This window comes from Pediculus humanus, genomic scaffold (genome assembly GCF_000006295.1).
Source record: "Pediculus humanus corporis 1103172107855 genomic scaffold, whole genome shotgun sequence".
Taxonomy (NCBI): Eukaryota; Metazoa; Arthropoda; class Insecta; order Psocodea; family Pediculidae; genus Pediculus; species Pediculus humanus.
Genome location: NW_002987435.1, coordinates 432,420 through 455,880, shown reverse-complemented (window position 1 = coordinate 455,880; position 23,461 = coordinate 432,420). Strand labels below are relative to the sequence as shown.

Sequence of the window (23,461 nt, the reverse complement as noted above, 5' to 3'; positions counted from 1 at the left end):
ATGATGATGACACGTTCAATTTTTTTGTTTTGATTACTTATATTTGGTAAGATTAATAATTTTTTTTTTTTTGTTTTTTTTGTTGTTGTTGTTGTTGTTGTTGTTAAAAATTATGTTTTGTAATTACAAAGTAGATAGATAAAGTTTACGTCAAAACATGTTTTTTTTTTTTTTTTTTTTTTTGTTATATTCGGGTTTATATACAAAGTAGTTAATGATAATTGGATTTAATTAAAAAAAATGTTCATCTCGATCGTCCACACATTTGAGTGAATTTTATTTTCAGGAATAACTTTTTTTTTTTGTTTACAATGGCTCAAGATTACAGATTGATTTGGATCCGTGAAAAAGTTTTGACGTTTTTAAACGAAGAAAATTCTTCGGAACTTTTTGACGAATTGCTATTAGAAGATAATGGAAAAGTAGAAGATAATCTTGTTGCTTTTTTAAACGATGAAATATTCGGACCCCAAGATTTACATAAAAGACTTTGTTTTTTTTATAAAACATATTATGATAAAATTATAGAAGAAGAAATTACCATTAAAGAAGAAATAGTTGAAGAAATTGAAGAAGAAACTAATGACGTTCCAGAAGTTCATGAAAAAAAAAAGACCGGTAAATCTGGTAATAAAACTTCGCCTCGTAAGAAAAAAGAAAAACAGGGTGGGAAAAAATCGGCAGAACCTTCTCCGCCTCCTCCTAAAACGACAAGTGCTTCACCGGAAGAAACTGAAAATGCTGAATCGCCCGATGAAAATACTCAAACGGCGGCTCAAAACGATTCGGAAAGTCCAAAACAAATATTAGAAACCTCTACTCAAACAACTACTAAGGGAAAACACAAACCTAAAAAAGTTAAACATAAAGGTCCGAAAGGGAAGAAAGACAGTCCAGTAACTGCTATTGAAAATACGGTTGAAGAAGTTGAGGAAGAAAAACCTTACATTTTGGTAAATAAAATCGTCGAGAGGGTCGTACAAGCTCCCCGAATAAATGTTCATTTCGGTTACTTGGAAGGAGAATCCACTCCTCAAAATCACAGATTAGTTTTTTTTTTACGACAAAGAGAACAATCCGTCATCAATTTCGAAAACTACGAAAGAGCTTGTTCCATCATGCCGAGTATTTTTTTAGTAGGGTCAACTAGAGGACAACACTTGAGCAGTGCTAATAAAATTGTCAAAAGTGTATTCATACCATTGGTGGAAAAACAATTTCGCGAACCGGAATTGATAATGGCCGCCGTGCAACCGGGAAGAAAAAAATCTCAACTCACGGATGAAGAAGATGAAAAAGATGACGGAAACGAACATGCTTTCGGAGGAGGAACCGCAATAAACGTTAATTTTTTAAGGCCTTCCGATTATCGAAGACTTTCTGTGAACGTCAAAAAACTCGAAGAAGATGAAGTAATGCGATCGGTATTTTTAAAAGAGCCAGAAATAAAAAAAAGCCCTTCGGACATACTTTCAAAAGCTTCTGAAGAAAAAAAAAAGACTCATATAAAAAAAGAAGAATTGCCGCAAGAGAAAATGTCAACGAAATTAGATTTAATCGAAGATTTAGAAATGCTGTCTCAGAACATAAGTTGGACGCAAGAGCATTTAAAGGAAGTCGTTTTGCTCGAACTTCCCGATGTCGAATGGGAAACCAAATGCAAGGAAGATTTAATATCGGATCCCGCGGCTTTGTCCGCAATGGAACAAGCGGCAATCACGTGGGAAAAACTAATAAGTCAAACGATGAATTTATACCTGGCGAAAAAACCGGATGATATAAATCCAATTTCGGAATATGATTTTTGGCACGATAGAGAAGCAGGACTCAGTTTATTGGTAGAACAAATCAAAGCCAAACCCGTGGCAAGCGTTATGAGCACTCTGAGATTAGCCGGATCTAAAAACATAGTTGATTTAAGCGTGGCAGAAACGGAATTGTTGAAACATTATGCGGAGGCGAGAGACAACGTTAAATTTCTATTGACCATTTTGCGACATTTGAAAACCATTACGTATTCTTATTCGTATAGAGCAATTCAATTAACTCTTCCTGGCCTTATCGACGGCCTACACATGATGTGGATTCTATCAAAATATTACAATTCGGATGAGATAATGGTTTCTTTTATAAGTCGAATATCCGTGAACCTTTGTCAAAAAGTTTCGAGCGCATTGAAACCCGCCACAATATTTAAGAGTCCTCTCGATATTATTTTAATAAAAACAAAAGAAGCCGCGAGCATGTTGAAACAGTGGAAAATTAGCTACCTGAAAACGAGAAAAAAAATAGAAATCGTCGGAAGGGGTCAAAGGTGGGAATTCGATCAGAAAAAACTATTCTTCGAATCCGAGTACGTGGCATCCGTATGCGAAGACTTGTATAATGTTGCTTTGGTGATTCAGCAATTTAAAAAAATTTTCGGTCCGAAACTTAAATCGATCATAAGCGATCCGGGACAAATCGATGCCGTCATTAAAAGAGTCGAAAATCTTTTGACGTCAATTGAAACGGCGGATTTTGATATTTACAAACCGACTTGTAAAGAAAATTGGGATTCCATCGTTGAGTCGTTTTATAAAGAAGTTAGACAGTTGGAAAAAGAAGCCAAAATTTTCATTGACGAATCCTTTAAAATACTGAGGTCCTCCGAAGAAGCGTTAGAAATGCTAATAAAATTCAAACATTTAAAAACTCGTAATTCCATTCAAGAACAACTCATGACGAAATTTGACGTCATAATGCAACAGTTCAGCAAAGAAATATCCATAATTGAGTATTTGTTTAACAGAGGTAAAAAAAAACCTCCCATTCTCAGGTATTTGCCACCGGAAAGCGGAGCCATATTTTGGGAAAGGCAATTATTCATGCGTTTAAAAAAACCCATTCTGGCATATCAAAAAATAAAAGAGCTCGAAAATTCGGAATTGAAAGAAAGAGCTTTCGAAGAGTATTTAAAATTGGCCAAACGCATGAAAGCATTCGAAGAATCTAAATTTGAAGCTTGGTGTGCAAACGCTTTGCCCGTTTGCGAAGTTGCTTTGAAACGCTCCGTTTTGAAATTAGATCATTACAAAAGGCCTTTGGACCAAGTTAAAAAAGATTTCAAGAAAAAAAATCTCATGACAATAACTCGGCATTTCAACGAAAAAAAATTTCAAGATGGAACAGCGAGCATGAGATCGGTATTGTCGCAGGAAAACGCTTCCCAAAAATCAATTGAATTTTCTCAACAGAATTTTGCATTGTCTAAAATGTCCGCAAGTCGTATCGTTATTCACGGAGGCACAGGGGGGAGCTACGGTTTAACAGCTAAAAGTTCGAGTAAAAGAAAATCAAGTTTGGTTTTACCACCCATACACACAAATAGTTTATCTTCGGCCATGATAAAAAAATTCACCCCTCAAATGACTTGGGGAGAATTTGTTAACGATAGTATATTGGTTGATTTTCATTTGAGATTTCAAGTTAATTTTGCCGACCAAGTTTTTGACATAATAGCGGAAGCGGAATTGATGGAATATTTAGGGTATCAAATACCTAATTCGATAAAAAGCGTTTCAATTCAAAAAGATCGTTTGCAGTGGGATCTTTTGGCCGTTAAAAAAATGGTGAACGATTACAACGAAGCCGTCGACGGTTTGAGTTTGTCGGAGCTTCAATTCACAAAAGAAATACTCAAGGATGTCGAAAGACAAATACAGCCGGGATTAACGAGATTTAATTGGAATTCGTTAGGGATTCAAGAATACGTGGAAGGTTGCGAAAGAACATTGAAAAACCTCACGACGACAGCCAAACAAATCATAAGGATAGAAAAAGAAATCGAATCGAAAATATCATGTTTGGAACAATTCAATTTGTTTTCCGGAACGAAACCGAGCGATAGTTTGAGACGTTTAGAGTGTAAAGAATTTTTCACAGACATGGAACAATCGAGAATAAAAACGGTGAACGACATGCTTCTCATTTACAACGGAGTCGGACCCATATTAATGAAATTGGAAAGTCTCGTTCATCACACGTCTTCCGGTGCTTCACCTTTCATGACACTTTTTTACGCATCCTGGGAGAAAAAAATTTTTTCCAATTTACTCGAAATGACTGTGAGAAATTTAATTGATTTCGATAAGGCTTTAAACACTAAGGAGGCCATGTTTGAAATAGCTGTCGTTTTGGCCGTTCCGGATGTTATTGTGAGACCTTCGTCTCCGGAAGTTCACAATATTATAATTCACAACGTTAAAGATTTCATGGGCAAGTTAAAATTGTTTCCCAGGTGGATGGACGGCACGTGCGTGCCTTGCGAACCTCAAAAACAAGCCGACTCCGATGATTATTATTTATTTTCTTTTTTCGAAGACGTCGTTCAAATTCAATTGGTTAACGATTTGATAACTAAAATCCAGGACACCGTTTTACGCATTGTGTCCGATTGCGTGAGAAGGTTGATGCGATGGAGAAAATATCGAAATCTTTGGATATATGATAAAAATTTAACTTGCGATAAATTTTGTTCGAAAAATCCGGTACTATCGGATTACGATGAAAAGTTCAGCTTTTACGCACAAGTCAGTTCGGAATTGACCGAACTCGTTCCGTACGAGGACGTGTATTGCGTGAGATTAAATCTTCAGCCGATAATCGACAGCGTTCAAAACTATTGCATAGGATGGAAAGAAGCTTTAGGGATTAGATTATCGGAAAATACGAGGGAAGCCATGAATAATTTTCAAAAATTTATAAATGACTTGAGACAAAATCTAAATCAAAAAATAACATCTTTGGATTCGTTTAAATCAACTTTAAAGACAGTGACCAACATTCAAAAATCTACCGTGTCCGCGGAAATCCAATACAAAGAATTTCAAGAAAGGTATCACATTCTTAAACTTCATAAAATTGAAGTGGCAGAAGAAGATGTTCAAATGTCTATCACGTTGGAAGAAGAATGGAAAAATTTATACATATCAGCTTTATACAGGGCTCAAACGTTTCAAGCAACGAAAGAAAGATTTTCGCTTCTCACCCAGGATCAAATATCAGATTTTATGATAGTCGTAAATGAACTCGTAACAAAATTTTACGCGGAAGGCCCGGGAACGTTTTACAATGATCTCGATCAGGGTGTCATCGTGACGGAAGAATATGAAAAACTATTCAACGACTTCGAAGAGAGAAAAAAAGAATTGACTCTAGCGGAAACTCTGTTCGATTTACCTTCCGGCGATTATCATAATTTTATAAAAGCCAAAGCAGAATTTGAAGGTTTGAAAAATATTTTCCTCATTTACAAAAATCAAAAATTGGCTCAGGAACAATGGGCAAAAACTCTATGGGTAAATTTGAATCCGAGCACTTTGGTCGACGGCATGGAAAATTTTATGAAAGATTTTAAAAAGCTCAAAAAGGATTTGAGGCAGTCTCCCGTCGGTTCGGCCATAGAACAAAAAATGAAAGAATTTAAAGATACCATACCACTGATGGTCGAACTTAAAAATGAAGCTTTGCGTGATAGACATTGGAAACTCCTTATGGAAAAAACTGGACAAGTTTTCGATATGTCTCCCGATCGTTTTACTTTGGAAAACATGTTCACGATGGAAATTCACAGGTATACCGATATCGTTGAAGAAATAATAGCAGCCGCCGTACGAGAATTGTCCATTGAAAAAGGTGTGAAAGAAATTCAGGAAATTTGGAAAAATATGGCTTTCACTATTTTACCTCATTTTAAAGGAATCGAAGACAGAGGTTTTGTTTTGGGTTCCGTTGATGAAATAATGCTCGTGCTGGAAGATAACGCCATGAATTTACAAAGCATGGCCACCTCTCAGTTTATCGGACCCTTTCTCGGCGCGGTTCAAAAATTAGAAAAAAGTTTAGCCGTCATCGCCGAAGTGATTGAAGTCTGGATACAAACTCAGAGGAAGTGGATGTATTTGGAGGGGATTTTCGTCGGGGGCGATATTAGATTTCAAATTCCTGACGAGGCAAAAAAATTTGACGACCTTGATAAATCGTTCAGGAGAATCATGGTCGAGGCTTATAAGAGACCAAACGTGAGAGAATGTTGCGAAGTTAGCGGACGACTTCCTGAATTAATGGCACTCGGTTTGGGTCTTGAAAAATGTCAAAAATCCCTTAACGAGTATTTAGATTCTAAGAGGAATGCTTTTGCTAGATTCTTTTTCCTGTCGGATGATGAGCTTTTATCCATATTGGGAAGCACAGATGCAACGTGCATTCAAGAACACATGGTGAAAATATTTGACAACATTGGGTCTTTGAAATTCGAGTCTCGGCCTCCCGACAAAATCGTGGCTTTGGCAATGATTTCTTGCGAAAAAGAAATACTGGAATTTCGAAACTACGTTTTGGCGGAGGGACGAATAGAAGACTGGATGAATGACATTTTAGCGGAAATGCGTAAATCCAATCGTTATATAACTAAAAAATCTATTTACGACTACGGGAAAACCAGGAGGCCGAGGACGGAATGGATGCTCAATTATCAAGGAATGGTTTGCCTGGCGGCTAGTCAGGTGTGGTGGACTGCCGAAGTGGAAAATGTATTTTATAAAATTTCAACAGGAAATCACAAGGCGATGAAAATTTATTTGGAACAATTGAACGGACAGCTGGACGAATTAGTGGTTCGAATCAGAGGAGAATTGACGAAAAATGAGAGGAAAAAATTTAACACGGTTTTAATAATAGATGTTCACTCGCGAGATATCATCGAGGATTTTGTACGGGATAACATAACCGACTCTCAAGAATTCGAATGGGAAAGTCAATTGCGTTTTTATTGGATAAAGGAAGCGGATAATTTGATGGTGAAACAATGCACCGGAATTTTCGAGTACGGGTACGAATACATGGGATTAAATGGACGGCTCGTCATAACACCTCTCACCGATCGCATATACCTCACGATCACTCAAGCGTTGTCAATGCAGCTCGGAGGTGCTCCGGCTGGTCCCGCAGGAACCGGAAAAACGGAAACGACGAAAGATTTAGCAAAAGCACTGGGTTTGCTATGCATGGTCACGAATTGCGGTGAAGGAATGGACCACAAGGCTTTTGGAAAAATTTTAAACGGATTATGCCAATGCGGAGCTTGGGGGTGCTTTGACGAATTCAATAGAATCGACATTTCCGTACTTTCGGTTATTTCAACGCAATTGCAAACCATTCGCAACGCGAAGTTGCTCAAGTTAAAAAAATTCAATTTTGAAAATCAAGAAATTACTTTGGATTCTAAAGTTGGAATATTCGTTACCATGAATCCGGGGTACGCAGGTAGAACGGAATTACCCGAATCAGTTAAAGCTCTTTTCCGACCCGTGGTTTGCATAGTTCCAGATTTGGAAATGATATGTCTCATAATGCTTTTTTCCGAAGGATTTTTAGAAGCGAAAATTTTAGCTAAAAAAATGACCGTTTTATATAAGCTGGCTCAAGAGCAGTTGTCAAAACAATCGCATTACGATTTCGGTTTAAGAGCTTTAAAATCCGTGCTCGTTATGGCGGGAGAATTAAAGCGCGGAGCTCAAGAGTTACCAGAGGACGTCGTGCTCATGAGAGCTTTGAGAGATATGAACCTTCCCAAGTTTATTTTCGATGATGTGCCTTTATTTTTGGGCTTGATAACGGACTTGTTTCCCGGATTAGAGTGTCCGAGAGTTGGATATCCCAATTTCAATGCTGCCGTTGAGAAGGCTCTTAGAGAAGACAACTACGAAATTCTACCTGATCAGATGGATAAAGTGGTGCAAATGTACGAAACGATGATGACGCGTCATTCAACGATGATAGTTGGACCTACGGGAGGGGGAAAGACCGTTGTCATTCAAACCTTGCAAAAAGCTCAAACGGCTCTCGATCTTCCTACCAAATTGTACGTGCTAAATCCTAAAGCTTGTTCCGTGACCGAACTCTACGGTGTTTTAGACCCGGTTACACGTGATTGGACGGACGGTTTACTTTCTTGCATATTTAGAGAAATAAACAAACCCATTGAGAACCCGGAACGACGCTACATACTTTTCGACGGAGATGTCGATGCCCTGTGGATTGAAAATATGAACTCCGTCATGGACGATAATAAACTTTTAACTTTAGCCAATGGAGAGCGAATCAGACTTCTTCCTCATTGTGCTCTTCTTTTCGAGGTGGGGGATTTAAGTTACGCGTCTCCGGCCACGGTTTCTCGCGCCGGTATGGTGTACGTCGACCCGAAAAATTTGGGCTATCTTCCCTACTGGAACAAATGGGTGAATATTAGAAAAGGCACGGAGGATCACAAAGAAAAATTACATGATGTTTTTCAAAAAATAGCAGTGCCAACGTTAAAATACGTACTTGAAGGTATACTGGGGGCTCAAGCAGTGAAACCTTTGAAACTCATCATTCATCAAACGGCGCTTAACATGATTGTTCAATTATGCAACATGTTAGATTCACTCATACCGGGTCAGGCGGAAGAAAGTAAGGAATGGCCTGAGGAAGTCACCGAAGCAGTTTTCATAGAGAGCGTATATTGTTCCTTGGGGGCTGCCATTGTAGTTGATAACAGATCAGAATTTGATGAATTCGTTAAGAAATGCACCGGCATGGTAATTATAGATGATTCGGAAAATAAAAAAGCTTCCCTGACAATGCTTCCAAGTGATTTTCCCACGCTCTATCATTATTTTGTAAATATAACCGATCAGGAATGGGTGGCTTGGAAGTGGATCGTTCCCGAATACGTTCACGATCCGCTGAAAAACTTCAGTGAAATTTTAGTGCCAACAATAGATACTTGCAGAACCGATTGGTTGTTGGAGCTCATGAATAAAATAGGGAGACCAGTAGTTTTGGTCGGCGAAACCGGAACGTGTAAAACTGCCATCATACAAGATTTTCTCAGAAGGCTTTCTTCCGAGTATTTCCTTCAGCTAAACGTGAATTTTTCCTCTCGGACCAATTCTATGGACGTTCAAAAAAACATTGAGTCCGCCGTAGAAAAGCGAACAAAAGATATATACGGTCCGCCCATTGGTAAAAAGTTCATAGTGTTCATCGATGATTTGAACATGCCTCAAGTGGACGATTACGGCACTCAACAACCAATTGCTCTTTTGAAACTTCTTTTCGAAAGGGGAGGTTTTTACGATCGTGGAAAAGAGCTCAATTGGAAACAAATAAAAGACACTTGCTTTTTGGCTGCCATGGGTAAAGCGGGAGGGGGAAGAAACGAAGTTGATCCTCGGTTTATTTCCATGTTTTCGGTGTTCAATTTAACTTTTCCTTCGGACGAAACGGTCACGTACATATACCGATCCATTTTGAGCGGTCATTGCTTGAATTTATCTGAAGAGATTCAAGAGGTCATTCCCACACTAATTGAAATGACGTTAAATCTGTACAAAGCCATAATCATTGAATTGCCTCCGACTCCGTCGAAATTTCACTACATATTCAATTTAAGGGATTTATCCAGGATTATCGCGGGCGTGTGTCAAATTCAAAACGTTTTTTTCCAAACTCAAGTGCATGTGGTGAGAGTTTGGAGAAATGAATTTTCCAGAGTTATTTGCGACCGTCTCATTAATACCACCGATCAAGAACTGGTAAAGGGAAAAATTTTAAATGAAATAGAAAAACATTTTGAAGACAATCCGGAACTTATCGAGCTTGTCATGAGAGAACCTTTGTTGTTTGGAGATTATCGAAACGCGTGTGCCGGAGGAGACGAAGAACGTTACTACGAAGATCTTTTAGACTATGACGCTGTGTATTTTCTATTTCAAGAAATATTAGCAGAGTTTTGCGAAAAGTACGGTAAAGTAGAATTGGTGCTTTTTGACGATGCTTTGGAGCATTTAACTAGAATCCACAGAGTTCTTCGTATGAATCGAGGACACATGATGATCATCGGAGTGGGAGGTAGCGGAAAACAGAGTTTGACTCGGTTGGCGTCATTTGCGGCTGGCTGTGTTGTTTTTGAAATTACTTTGAGTCGTGGTTACAATGAAAATAATTTCAAAGAAGACTTGAAAAAACTTTTCAATCAAATCGGAGTGGAAAGAAAACCGACGGTGTTTCTATTTTCGGCTTCTCAAATAGCCGAGGAAGGATTTTTAGAGATAATAAATAATATACTCGCCGTGGGAATGACTCCGGCTCTTTTCACGGATGAGGAAAGAGATGGAATTATAAATAGTGTGCGGGGTTTTGCTAAGGATGCGGGTTTCGGCGTCGGAAAAGAAGAAGTTTGGAATTATTTCAAAAAGAAATGCATGCAAAACCTGCACGTTGTCTTATCCATGTCTCCCGGTGGCGACAGTCTAAGGACCAGATGTCGAAATTTTCCAGGTCTCGTTAATAACACGACAATTAATTGGGTGTTTCCTTGGCCCTTACAAGCATTGAATGCCGTGGCCAAAGTCTTTTTAGGTGAAAATTCTAATCTTCCCGAAGAACACCGGGAAAATATTATAGCCCACGTAGTGTACGTTCATTCATCGCTAGGAAAATACACCACGGATTTTCTCACTCAGCTTAGACGCAAGAACCATGTCACTCCAAGACACTACTTAGACTTTATATCCACTTATTTAGTTTTGTTGGAGCAGAAAAATCAATTCATCGTAGCACAATGCGAGAGATTAGAAGGTGGTATGTTGAAAATTGCCGAAGCAAGCGTTCAATTGGCAGAATTAAATGCGAAATTGGAAATTCAACAAGTGGCCGTGTCGAAAAAAACATCCGGTTGCGAAGAGCTTTTAGCCAGAATATCAAGTGCGACAGAAATAGCAAACGAAAAAAAAAACGATGTGATAACTAAAAAGCTCGAAATAGAGGAACAGGAAAAAATAATCATGTCTGAAAAAACGGAGGCTCAAGAAATATTAGATGCCGCTTTACCCGCTCTGGAAATTGCCAGAGCCGCTTTAAGCGATCTTGATAAATCCGACATAACGGAAATCCGTTCCTTTGCGACACCGCCCCAAGCGGTACAAATTGTTTGCGAATGCGTTCTAATATTGATGGGAGTTAAAGAAATCTCGTGGAAATCGGCCAAAGGAGTCATGGCGGATCCGGGATTTTTATACCGACTCAAAGAAATGAATTGCGATTTGATAACGCAAAATCAACAGAAAACTTGTAAAGCTCACGCAAAGGGTTTGCCACCGGATTTAAAAGCGGTCAGCAAAGCTGGTCACGGATTAATGATGTTCGTAGACGCGGTTTTGGGCTACTGTGCCGTATTTAAAGAAGTTAAACCGAAAAAAGAAAAAGTCGAACAATTGGAAATAGAGTATGAAAAATCTGAAAAGTATCTTAAAAAGTTAATGGGCGAAATTGCGAAAATTGAAGAGCAGTTGGAAGTGTTAAACGAGCATTACATGAAAGCAATGGGAGAGCGTCAAATCCTACAAGAGGAAACGGACTTGATGATGAAACGATTAACGGCCGCGGATAAATTAATAAGCGGATTAAGCTCGGAAAATACTCGTTGGTCGAACGAACTTGATCAACTTCACATAGAAAAAGAACAATTGATTGGTAACTGCCTTTTATCCGCGTCTTTTCTCAGCTACGTCGGTCCCTTTAGCTACGAATTTCGTAAAGCCATGATTTACGATGACTGGAAAAATAGTTTGATAGAAAAAGAGTTGCCCGTAACCCTTTCTTACAGGCTGGAAACATCGTTGTCGGATGATGTTGAAATCAGTAAGTGGAATTCGGAAGGGCTTCCTCCGGATGAATTGTCCGTTCAAAATGGTATTTTAACCCTTCGAGGTTCCAGGTTTCCCGCTTGCATTGATCCCCAACAGCAAGCTCTTAACTGGATAAAAAAAAAAGAAGAAAAACATTTAAAAATTTCATCATTTAACGATGCTGATTTTTTAAAACATTTGGAAATGGCCATTAAATACGGGTTTCCATTCCTGTTTCAAGACGTTGATGACTACATCGATCCCGTCATTGATAACGTTTTAGAAAAAAAATGGAAAACGGTTACCGGAAGAGTATATGTTAATTTAGGCGATAAAGAAGTCGATATAGATCCAAAGTTTCGCTTGTACTTAACAACTAAACTCGCGAACCCGGGATGGGCCCCCTCAGTCTACACTAAAGCCATCGTTATAAACTATTCGGTCACCAATTCCGGTTTGGAAGATCAATTGTTGAGCGTCGTGGTGAGACACGAAAGGCCGGATTTAGAGGAACAACGAGAAAATCTCATAGAAGAAACTTTTGTCAATAAAAATCTTTTGAAAAGTTTAGAGGATTCGCTTCTTCGCGAGTTATCAACGTCGACGGGAAACATGCTGGACAACGAAGAGCTCGTCGAAACATTAGAACACACGAAATCAAAAGCGAGCGAAGTCACGGCAAAACTTAAATTAGCTGAAGTCACTTCAATAGACATTGATAAACTTCGAAACGGTTACAGGTCGGTGGCCAAAAGGGGTGCCGTATTATTTTTCCTTCTGTCGGACATGGCTGGAGTCAATCCGATGTATCAATATTCCCTGAATTCTTATTTGAAAGTTTTCTCACATTCCTTGAGCAGAGCTCATCTCGATGCGATGCTATCCCGTAGATTAAAAAATATAATAAAAACTCTAACGAAAAACGTTTACGATTACGGGTGCACCGGCATTTTCGAAAAGCACAAACTCTTGTTTTCATTTCAAATGACCATGAAGTTGGAACTGAGCGAAGGACGGGTCAATCAGGATCAGCTTAATTTTTTCATAAAGGGAAATGTTTCTCTGGAAAAATCACCGAAAAAAAATCCGACCAAGTGGCTTTCGTCTCAGGGATGGGAAGATATAATTAAGCTTGCCACGGATTTCCCCGAAAAGTTTGCCTCGCTACCCACCGACATTGAAGAAAATAACTCTTTGTGGAAGGATTGGTGCGATTTAGATATCCCCGAAGCAGTCCCATTCCCCAATGGGTATTCAAAAAAAATAACTCCTTTTGAGCGGTTAATGTTCGTTCGGTGTTTTCGAGTCGATAGAATATATAGATGTGTGGTGAATTTTATAACGACCGCCATGGGTGAAGAATTCGTTACCCCGCCTGTTATTAGTTTGGATGACATTTTCGATCAGAGCTCGCCTTTAATGCCCGTCGTGTTCATACTCAGTCCGGGATCGGATCCTACGAGCGAATTAATGAAACTTGCCGATAGGTGTGCAATGGGAGGAGGAAAATTTAAATATTTATCACTCGGGCAGGGTCAGGAGGCGACGGCTCTTTCCTTTTTAAACGTAGCCGTTAATCGTGGGCAATGGTTGATGCTCCAAAATTGTCATCTCCTCATACCCTTTGTTCGAATCGTTGAAAAAGACCTTGAAAAAGTCACAAAACCTCATCCGGATTTCCGGTTATGGCTGACTACCGACGCGACCCCATCTTTTCCGATAGGAATTTTGCAGAGATCTTTGAAAGTTGTGACGGAGGCTCCGAACGGTTTAAAATTAAACTTACGAAACACTTATTTTAAAGTTAGAAGTTCCACTTTGGAGTCTTGCCCTCATCCGTGTTTCAAGTCATTGGTTTACGTTTTGGCATTTTTTCACGCTGTCGTTCAAGAGAGAAGAAAATTTGGTAAAATCGGATGGAACATTAATTACGATTTTAATGAATCCGATTTTTCCGTTTGCACCCAGATATTAGATACTTATTTAACTAAAATGTTTGACGCCAAAGACAGTAGAATTCCTTGGAATAGTTTAAAATACCTCATAGGCGAAGTTATGTACGGGGGCAGAGTAATCGATAATTTCGATAGGAGGATAGTCAAGACGTACATGAACGAGTACATGGGTGATTTTCTATTTGACTCATTTCAACCCTTTTCCTTTTTCAAAGATAGTTCTGTGGATTATAAAATACCCAATGATGGAGAAAAAGAAGACTACATAGCTTACATAGATTTACTTCCGTTGGTTAATTCTCCAGATGTTTTCGGATTGCATCCGAACGCGGAGATCGGGTATTACACGAATGCGGCCAAAGACATGTGGACGTACCTCATCGAATTGCAACCCCAAACCGGCGTGAGTAAGGGCGGAATAAGCAGAGAAGAATTCATCGATAATGTGTGCAAAGACATAATATCTAAAATACCCCACGAATTTGACATGCCTAAAATTAGAAAACAATATGAAATGACTCTCACTCCCACAATAATTGTTTTGTTGCAAGAACTCGAGAGATTTAATAAATTGTTGGAAAACATGACTCAGAGTTTAAATAATTTAAGAAAAGCATTGGCCGGTGAAATTGGTATGGATTCCATTTTAGACAACATTTCGGTTTCTTTGTTCAACGGACAAATTCCTAATTCGTGGAGAAAGTTAATACCTGCGACGAGAAAAACTTTGGGGAGTTGGATGGAACACTATTTACGAAGGATAGCACAGTACACGACTTGGATCTCTTTGGGAGATCCCGTTGTTATATGGCTATCGGGTCTTCACATACCAGAATCGTATTTGACGGCTTTGGTGCAAATGTCCTGCAGGAAAAACGGTTGGCCGTTGGACAAATCGACTTTGTACACGGCCGTAACCAAATACAAAAATCACGACGAGGTAGAAGATAGACCGGATCAAGGATGTTTTGTCGAAGGTCTTTATCTCGAAGGTGCCAGATGGGATATAGAAAAGGGAGAATTGAAAAAATCTCTTCCGAAAATATTAGTCGAAGAATTACCTGTTTTGAAAATTATACCCGTCGAAAGGCACAGGCTCAAGCTTCAAAATACATTGAGGACTCCTGTTTACACGACATCTCTCCGAAGGAACGCGATGGGGGTCGGTTTGGTTTTCGAAGCGGATTTAAGCACATGCGAACATTCGAGCCATTGGATTTTGCAAGGAGTTTGCCTCATGTTAAACACCGATTAATAAATAATTAATTACTCATGACCCCCTAACAGTTTAACTTTTTTTTTTTTTTTTTCCTTGTATATATAAATATATTCATTTCAGTGTGTGATTTCCTCATAAAAATAATTTATTTATTTATTTTTTAGTTTGTAAAGCAAAAAAAAAAAAAAAAAATAGTTTTATAAAACTCATTCGTCGTTGTATATTTTTATTTATGTAAAACATAATAATAATAATAGACTTTTGTGATATTTTTTTTTATAATTTATTATATAAATAAATATATACTCGATTTTTTTTTTTTTTTTTTTTACACAAATGATGAATCATTATTATTTTTATAAATATAATTAATAATAATTTTTTTTATTTAACCTCAAATCTAAAATGGAAACGATTCGGGAAAAAAAAGTAATAATAATTTTACTAAAAATAAAAATGTGAAAGAGAATAAGAAGAATAAAAGAAAAAAAATTTAATAATTTCAGGACCGGAAACGTGGGCATCAAAATTTCCTTTGGCCGCCGGAAGTAAACAATCACCCGTTGATATAGAAACGGCAAATGTAAAATATCATTCATCGGCGGCATCTTTGACTTTTAATTACGTACCAAAGAACGATTGTCGTTTGTGTAATTCAGGTTACGGATGGAAAGTTTCCGTCGAAGATGAAAAATCAGGTATGATATAAATTATTGTTTAATTTTTTTTTAAATTTGGTAATTTTAATTATTATTATTATTATTAAAAAGAATTAAGTGGGGGGCCTTTAGAGGGAAAATACAAATTAGAACAATTTCATTGTCATTGGGGATGCAGCAACGATAAGGGATCCGAACATACAGTTAACGGACAATGTTTTGCCGGGGAGGTACGTATGAGAAATTTTATCAATTATCTCTCTCTCTCTCTCTCTTTTTTAAATTGTAATTTTTTTTTCAGCTTCATTTGGTACATTGGAACTCGACCAAATATTCATCATTTAAAGAAGCAGCAAATTATTCTGATGGACTTGCAGTTTTAGGAATTTTCTTAAAAGTAACTTGTATTCATTTAATATATTAACCATAATAATAATAAAATAATAATAATAATAATAATATTATAAATTTTCAGGCAGGTTCAGATAATGAAGAATTAGAAAAGGTTGTCACAAAGATACCATCGGTTTTATTCCGGAATGAATCGGTACAGATTGAAAATTACATAAATCCTTTTAATTTATTACCTGAAAAAAAAACTTATTGGACTTATCAAGGTTCATTGACAACCCCACCCTGTACAGAAAATGTTACTTGGATAATATTTAAAGACCCTGTCGAAATCTCCGATAGACAGGTAAATAACAAATAACATTATCATTAATGAAAACCATTAAATATTATTATTATTATTATTATTCTGATAAGGAAGTACACAATTTTGTTATCTATATGTAAATATTTTTTATTCACTGTTCAAAGATAAATTCTCAAATTAATATTTATTTAAATAATTATTAATTATTATCAAATTAAATATTGAAATGATTTATTTTATATCGACTCTTTTTATATATTATAATCCTTTGAAAATAATAATTATATTTAAATAAAAGAGCCTTATAATTAAGTATTCTTTAAAATTAATTAAAATAAATTTTGTTGTTGTTGTTGTTTTAGTTAAGCATATTCAGAACTTTAAGATGTCACACAAAAGAAAATATAATTAATGAATCTGATGGTTTGATAATGAATAATTATAGGCCTCCACTTCCTTTGGGTAATAGAGAACTTCGTGAATGTGGATCATTTTAAAGTAGTCATTAAATATAAAAAAAATAAAATCAAAGTATTGAAATATAGTTTTAGTGTAAACAAAATAATTACAAAAAAATAAAAAAACAATTAAATTAAAATTCATTTTTAAAATATTTAATAGAAAAAAAAAAATAGTATTTTATTGTATATTGACTAGTAAAAAATAAAAAGTTTTTTAGATTTATATATTGAAATTTTTTTTTCCGAGTACAATTAAAATTCAATTTTGCAAATTTTTGTGTTTTATTTTTCTTGTTAAAATTATGAGTTTTTGTGTTTTTATTTCAATATCATAAAATTAATAATTTATTGATAAAAATGTATATTATATATATATATTATTATTTATAATGATTATTTTCAGAATGAGATTAAAACTTTCAAAACTTCATTTCAATTCATAAAGAGCATTCTTCTGGAACATTATTCAAGGTAATGCATAATTCTTTAAAAAAATTTTTCAATATGGCAGCTTGATTTCCACGTTTCTGAAATCAGAATAATAAATAATAATTTTTTTTTTTTTTTTTTTTTTTATAATTCATTAAATGAATTTCATTTTTATCTTAATTGTTTAAATTGTAGTCAGGGATTGACAAAATAATAATTTGAGTTTTATTAACTAATAATATAACATTGAAATTCTTATCTCAAAATGCAATCAATTTTATTGATTGAACAGTGCCCTCAATTTATAATTTCATATAAAAACAAAATGCATTAATCATAACAATGAATTGATTGCTTTTAGTTTTTTTTATCATGTAAAAACAATTTATTGATTGAGGCTAAATTCAAAATTAAAATCTTTGATTATTTTTTATGACTATTATTAAAAAAAAAATAATTAAAGATTTTTTAAATGTAAAATCATTTTCCGTTTTAAACAAATTGAAAAAAAAATTTTATGATAAAATTAATTTTTAAAAATAATCAAGATGTGTGACATGTTAAACATTCTTTTACATAATTAGTGAACCTTTAAGCATAACTAAAATAAATTAACTCACATTATTAATTAAGACTGTTGGTATGAAATCAATTTTCGGATGTAAAGAATGTGTCAGTTTTCCATAATTACTTAAAAGAACATTTCCTAAATCTGACTGAGAACAATCTGATATAGGTTTCCAATCTATAAGTAATTCTTTGGCACATTTTTCTCCTATTAATTCAGGAATTATATTATCAGATATCATACATGAAACATATTTTATTTGTAAAACTTGATTTGTGATTTTTGAAATTGAACAAGCATGAATTTTATTCGCTGCACATTCAATTGGACCATGTTGACAAGAAAATAAAAAATTTCCATCATTATTTATTTCTGTCTGAAAAACAATAAAAAAATTAATAATTAATTTTTAATAGGTTCTTATCGGCATATGTGAACATAAATATTTAATTTTTTGTATTATGTTTATGTTATAAACATGAACGTGGATTCTTAAAATTACATGAAAATATTTAATTTATTATTTAAGGAATTTAAAAAAATTAATAAAAAAATATTAATTACAGAATAGTTAACGTACCTGTGCTTTACCGTAAGGTACTAAGGTCACATTTAAAAGTCGTGATGCTCTATTAACAGTCGGTAAAAGATGTTTTATAATAAAATTTTTAGAATCAGGACATAATGCTTCGTAAAATACGGTTACTGAAACTGGTGCAACAAGGGATGAACCTGAATTGTAATCTGGTACAGATTTCTAAATCAAAATAATAATAATAAAATCCGTATTTATTTATTTATTTTTATTTTATTTTTTTATAAATAGAAAACTAGATTTTACTTTAGTTAATTGAAGCCACGGTAAAAACTTTAGAAACTGAAATATTATAAATACTATAACTAAAAACATAAATATTTTTATTTTAGTATGGCTAATAAGGGCCATTATATTTTAATTAAAACAAAAGTAAAAAAAATAAAAATGATATTAAAAATTAACGGTAAAACTCATTGATAAACTTAGTTTGACATAACTAAAAAATAAACTAAAACCTTAATCATATGTTTCACTCCCATTTATATATTGTTCTAAAACCACGATGTTTTTAATTGTTTACCTCTATCAGTTGATTATAAAATATTTAACGGAAAAATTTAGAAATGAATAGTAATTCATCGGTGGACTCTAATAAAGCGGTATATTTATTTTTAAATTTCATTCTGATCTAAGTAATTTCTCCAACACTTGCATAATATACAATAAAACCGTGTTTAAAAGTAATAATATTAGGTAAACCTCGTGTGGTTGTATGGTTATACTAAAATTTAAATTTGTTTAAATAATTAAACGGTTGAATTTAAAACAATTTCAAAACGTTGCCAACATATTGTAATTTACTTAAATACAGTTTTTCATGTACAAGTATTTTACGTAGATTATGTAGTACTGAATTATTATTATTATTAAAACCTTAATTTTCGTTTTTATTCATTTATTGCAGCCACCAGAAATCGGTGATTTTGAAATAATAAAGCCTATAAGTCGAGGAGCATTCGGAAAAGTATTTTTAGGCTTTAAAAAAACTAATCCAGAACAAATGTATGCAATTAAAGTAATGAAAAAATCGGAAATGATAAATAAAAATATGGTGGGGCAAGTTAATAATGAAAGAAATGCATTAGCATTATCGAGAAGTCCATTTTGTGTTCATTTATTTTATTCACTTCAGTCTACTCATTCAGTTTACTTAGTTTTAGAATATATGGTTGGTGGTGATTTAAAGTCTCTTTTAAGTGTTTATGGTTATTTCGATGAAGAAATGGCAGTTTTTTACATTTCTGAAGTTGTTTTGGCTTTAAAATATCTTCATAATCATGGAATTATTCACAGAGATTTGAAGCCTGACAATATGTTACTCTCTGCTACTGGTCATGTAAAATTAACAGATTTTGGTTTGAGTAGAATTAGAATGCAAAGAGACTTGGAAATTTCTGATTTAATTAATTGTACACCCAGTGTCGAGTACTGTACAAGAACTCCTGGTCAACTTTTATCTTTAACTTCTCATTTGTCTTTTGTGAGTACAATTTAATTACTATTGTAGATATCAAATATTTACATATTATATATATATTTTATAAATATTTACATCAATTCATTTTTCTTATTTACTATTTTCCAACATCTAAATTTTTTTTTTTACAATTTCATATAATTATTACAGGGTTCATTTCATAGTACTTCACCAGAATGTAGCTCCACATCTACTTATAGCACATCAATGGGCTCAGCTTCCAAGGATTTGTCAATTCTTTTAAAAAACAGTTAATAACACATAAAAATCATTTTAGTAATTACTAAAAAAACCAAAAAAATATTTATTGAATATGATGATATTTAAAAATAATAAAAATTAATGTTAAAAATGCATGTATGTATTTCAAGTAATTTTTTTTTTATTTACAGATATTGGTAACATTTCAAAATCTAGATTAGGGTTCAACTCATCAGTAAAAGATAAAAGTAATGGATTAATAAAAGAGCAGCCAAGCCTTTGTCAAAAATTTAAAATATCAGCTTGGACTAATGATCTCAATAGTAGTCATTTATCAGGGATTGTACCTATTCAAACTGCCGAGTGTAGTTTCGACAGGTTTTTTTTTTTTTTATTAATTTCTTTTTTAATTCAAATTTAACTCTTAATTAATAATGTAACTCTTGATTAGAATTTCTAATGATAATCCTAAATTGTCAAAAAAATAAAAATTTTTACTTAGAGGCATTGAAGAAAGTTATACTTCAGAATCTTATCATACGTGTGAGAGCAACACAGAAAGATCCCAAGATACAGATGCTGAAAATGTGTGTAAATCAGGATGTAAAAGTAAAAATCTCTCGATAACATCTCCTGTTAGCAGGTAATAAATTACAATTTAATTTTGATTGTTTTGTCAAAATGTTATACTTATAGATATTAATATTTTAATAAATTTTTTTAGGAGCAGTTGCAATTTAAAAAAAAAGCCAAGCCTAATACGATCACTAAAAAGAAAAAGAAGTAGTTTAATTGATGTTCCAATGCGTAATTTTATGGAAGATGTTGAAAATCACAACAAACAAAAGAGATACGACAATGATAAAAATGGACATACGGGATTAACTCAAGAAATAAATTTTTTAGATTTAAATTCTCCAAAAATGATATCATCTGAAAAAAGCATAGATGCAATAAGTCCATTAAAAGAAGTTTTTAAAACGAGGTTTTTTTTTTTTATTTTAGTTAAAATTAGTTAAACCTCATAAATACTACATCCGTTTGTGTAAAATTAAAAAAAAAATGTATCTAATAGATAATTAATTTTTCTTTTAGATCTCAATCGTTTGAAGATATCGCTCAAGGAGTTTTATTTTCAACACCCGTATCTTCAGGAAGGTCAAAAAAAGAAGAATTTTCTAAATTTAAATCTACCAGATTTCAATTTCCAGAAAAAACCGAAACTAAATGTAATTTTAAATTAACAATGGTAAGTTTCTTCAAGCTTTTTTTTTTGTATACATCATATCTCAAGCAATACAATGAATGAATACATATATGAAACAATAATAAAATTTTAGTGACAAATAAAACAATTTTGATATTAAAGAAAATATTAAGTAAAAACCATGTTTTTTTTTTAAACGTATAGAATGAATCTCCGGTTAGTCCTATTTCAACACCTTCGACGAATAAACTTTCCGTTTACAAAACACCTAAATCGGTACGAAGAGGAAAAATAGCCAGCGATCAACGTATTATGGGTACTCCTGATTATTTAGCTCCGGAATTACTACAAAAAAAAGAACATGGTAAATTTTTAAAAGTTTCTTTTTTTTGTAATGTCGATCAAACGTAATTTTTTAAATATTTTAAAGGTTCGGCTGTTGATTGGTGGGCATTGGGTGTATGTTTATTTGAATTTATGACCGGAATTCCACCATTTAATGATGAAACCGTTCAAGCTGTATTTAATAACATACTTAATAGAGATATACCGTGGCCAATAGGAGAAGAAGAACTTTCAAAAGAAGCTCACGATGCCATCGATTCATTGTTAACGATTGATCCAACCCTACGACCAACCGGATCCACCGTAACGGAAATGAAAATTTTTTCTAATATTCATTGGGAAAAATTATTAGAAGCAAAAGCACCTTTTATACCACAGCCAGATGGTGAAACAGACACAGCATATTTTCAAGGTTTGTATCATGATTTACAACTTCATTTTTATCACCATTTATTTATTTTTTCATTTTTTTTATTTTTTGTTTTTTAGCGCGAAATATATTACAAAATCTTAATGTATCCAATTGTGAAATGTAATTTATATAAAATCATTGAATACTAATCATAATGGGAAAAATTAATAAAGAAGAGGAAAAGAGTAAAAAGAAAATTGCCGCCATGTTGTTACAAGTTTTAAACTATTGAATTTTATAATTTATATAACACGAAAAAAAAAAAAAAAAAAAGAAACTTTTTAAAAAATTATATGATATTCTATTTATATGGATGAAATATGTACAGCTTATTTTATTAATAAAAAAAAAGAAAAATAACTGTTATTTTTTATTTATATTGCATTTATTCAGAATTATTTATTTCAGTTTCTTTTTCTTTGATTTTTGTTTGCAAATTAATAAAATAATTTAATTTGATTAAATTACATTTGGCTTCCCTACATTTATTAGAATTAAAAGAATCAGAAATTAAATTTAATTGTTTGTTGATTTCTTCATTGTTTGCTTTTTTTAACAGTTTCAATTTAGTCTTACTAATATTTTCCAATTCTTCATTTTTTTCCATAATTGACATTAAAAATTCTTGTTCTAAAGGTAAATTTTCAATTGATTGATTTCTTAACTCGAGTAAATAAAAACCTCTTTTAACTGGGTCTTTTAAAATAGTATATGCTTTATTAACCAGACTTGAATATGTTTCTGATATTTCTAATTCTTTCTAAAAATAAAACAAATACATTTATTAATTAACAAATATTAAAATACAATTTGTGTAGATTCACAAATTAAAAAAAAATTGTTTTTAATAATTTTATTTTTTTTATTTAAGGTATTTGTTATATAAAATTCAAAAAGCAAGAATCACATATAATTGTAAACAAATATTTTTATGAGTTTATAAATTAATCATTACAAATAAGATTTTAAATTTCAATCATGTATTTGTAATTTAAAAAAAAAAAATTTTGAATGCTGATAATAGAAATCCATACCTTTGATTTATTCATAAATTTATCTGGATGAAATAAAGATTGTAAATTTCTAAATTTTGATGATAGCTCCTCTAAATTAATATCATAAATTTGGGAAATTCCAAATAATTCATAATAATTCATATTATTTTCAGGTATTTGTAAAGCTCCGCATGAAGAACACAAGAATTTTTTTGGTTCCAAATAGTGTTTGCAATTCCAACATCTTTCATCAGATAAATTAGAAAAATTTTTATGATTTTGAAATTTTGGTATAAATCTAGGCGATGGTAATATAAATTTATTAATTGTTTCATTTTTCCCATGTAAATATTTAAATAAACCCAAAGAAAAAATTTCTGAGGTCGGTCGGTAAAAAGAATTTTGAAATGTACTTATTTGAAATGATTGACAAAATTTATACTTGAAAATAAAATCAAGTAAAAATTTTTGACGATGCATTATTTTTAACTTAATCAACACCTCAGAGAAGTTTAAGCAGACGACATTGGTTGCCTCCACTTATTAGTTAAAATAAATCAACC

At 33.3% G+C, this 23,461-nt stretch overlaps 5 protein-coding genes across 5 annotated transcripts; 3 read left to right on the top strand and 2 right to left on the bottom strand.

The window, feature by feature from the left end:
- Positions 1-311: 311 nt before the first annotated feature.
- Positions 312-14,924, top strand: Phum_PHUM380530 (ciliary dynein heavy chain, putative; the record flags this gene model as incomplete). Its single annotated transcript, XM_002428391.1, has 1 exon — positions 312-14,924. The coding sequence occupies one exon, from the start codon at positions 312-314 to the stop codon at positions 14,922-14,924; it is 14,613 nt and encodes a 4,870-aa protein (XP_002428436.1).
- Positions 14,925-15,293: 369 nt separating this feature from the next.
- Phum_PHUM380520 (carbonic anhydrase, putative) lies at positions 15,294-16,702 on the top strand (the record flags this gene model as incomplete). Its single annotated transcript, XM_002428390.1, has 6 exons — positions 15,294-15,317; positions 15,373-15,586; positions 15,659-15,777; positions 15,849-15,951; positions 16,027-16,244; positions 16,568-16,702. 6 exons carry the CDS (start codon positions 15,294-15,296, stop codon positions 16,700-16,702), a joined length of 813 nt encoding a protein of 270 aa, XP_002428435.1.
- Positions 16,703-17,706: 1,004 nt separating this feature from the next.
- Phum_PHUM380510 (gamma-interferon-inducible lysosomal thiol reductase precursor, putative) lies at positions 17,707-18,609 on the bottom strand (the record flags this gene model as incomplete). Its single annotated transcript, XM_002428389.1, has 3 exons — positions 17,707-18,039; positions 18,244-18,420; positions 18,505-18,609. 3 exons carry the CDS (start codon positions 18,607-18,609, stop codon positions 17,707-17,709), a joined length of 615 nt encoding a protein of 204 aa, XP_002428434.1.
- Positions 18,610-18,824: 215 nt separating this feature from the next.
- Phum_PHUM380500 (serine/threonine kinase, putative) lies at positions 18,825-22,027 on the top strand (the record flags this gene model as incomplete). The annotated part of the gene is made up of 10 exons (XM_002428388.1): positions 18,825-18,860; positions 19,166-19,741; positions 19,889-19,988; positions 20,131-20,317; positions 20,442-20,582; positions 20,670-20,924; positions 21,035-21,188; positions 21,351-21,510; positions 21,577-21,903; positions 21,981-22,027. The coding sequence occupies 10 exons, from the start codon at positions 18,825-18,827 to the stop codon at positions 22,025-22,027; spliced, it is 1,983 nt and encodes a 660-aa protein (XP_002428433.1).
- A 261-nt stretch (positions 22,028-22,288) lies between these two features.
- Phum_PHUM380490 (Co-chaperone protein HscB, putative) lies at positions 22,289-23,378 on the bottom strand (the record flags this gene model as incomplete). Its single annotated transcript, XM_002428387.1, has 2 exons — positions 22,289-22,663; positions 22,938-23,378. The coding sequence occupies 2 exons, from the start codon at positions 23,376-23,378 to the stop codon at positions 22,289-22,291; spliced, it is 816 nt and encodes a 271-aa protein (XP_002428432.1).
- Between the last annotated feature and the right edge of the window lie 83 nt (positions 23,379-23,461).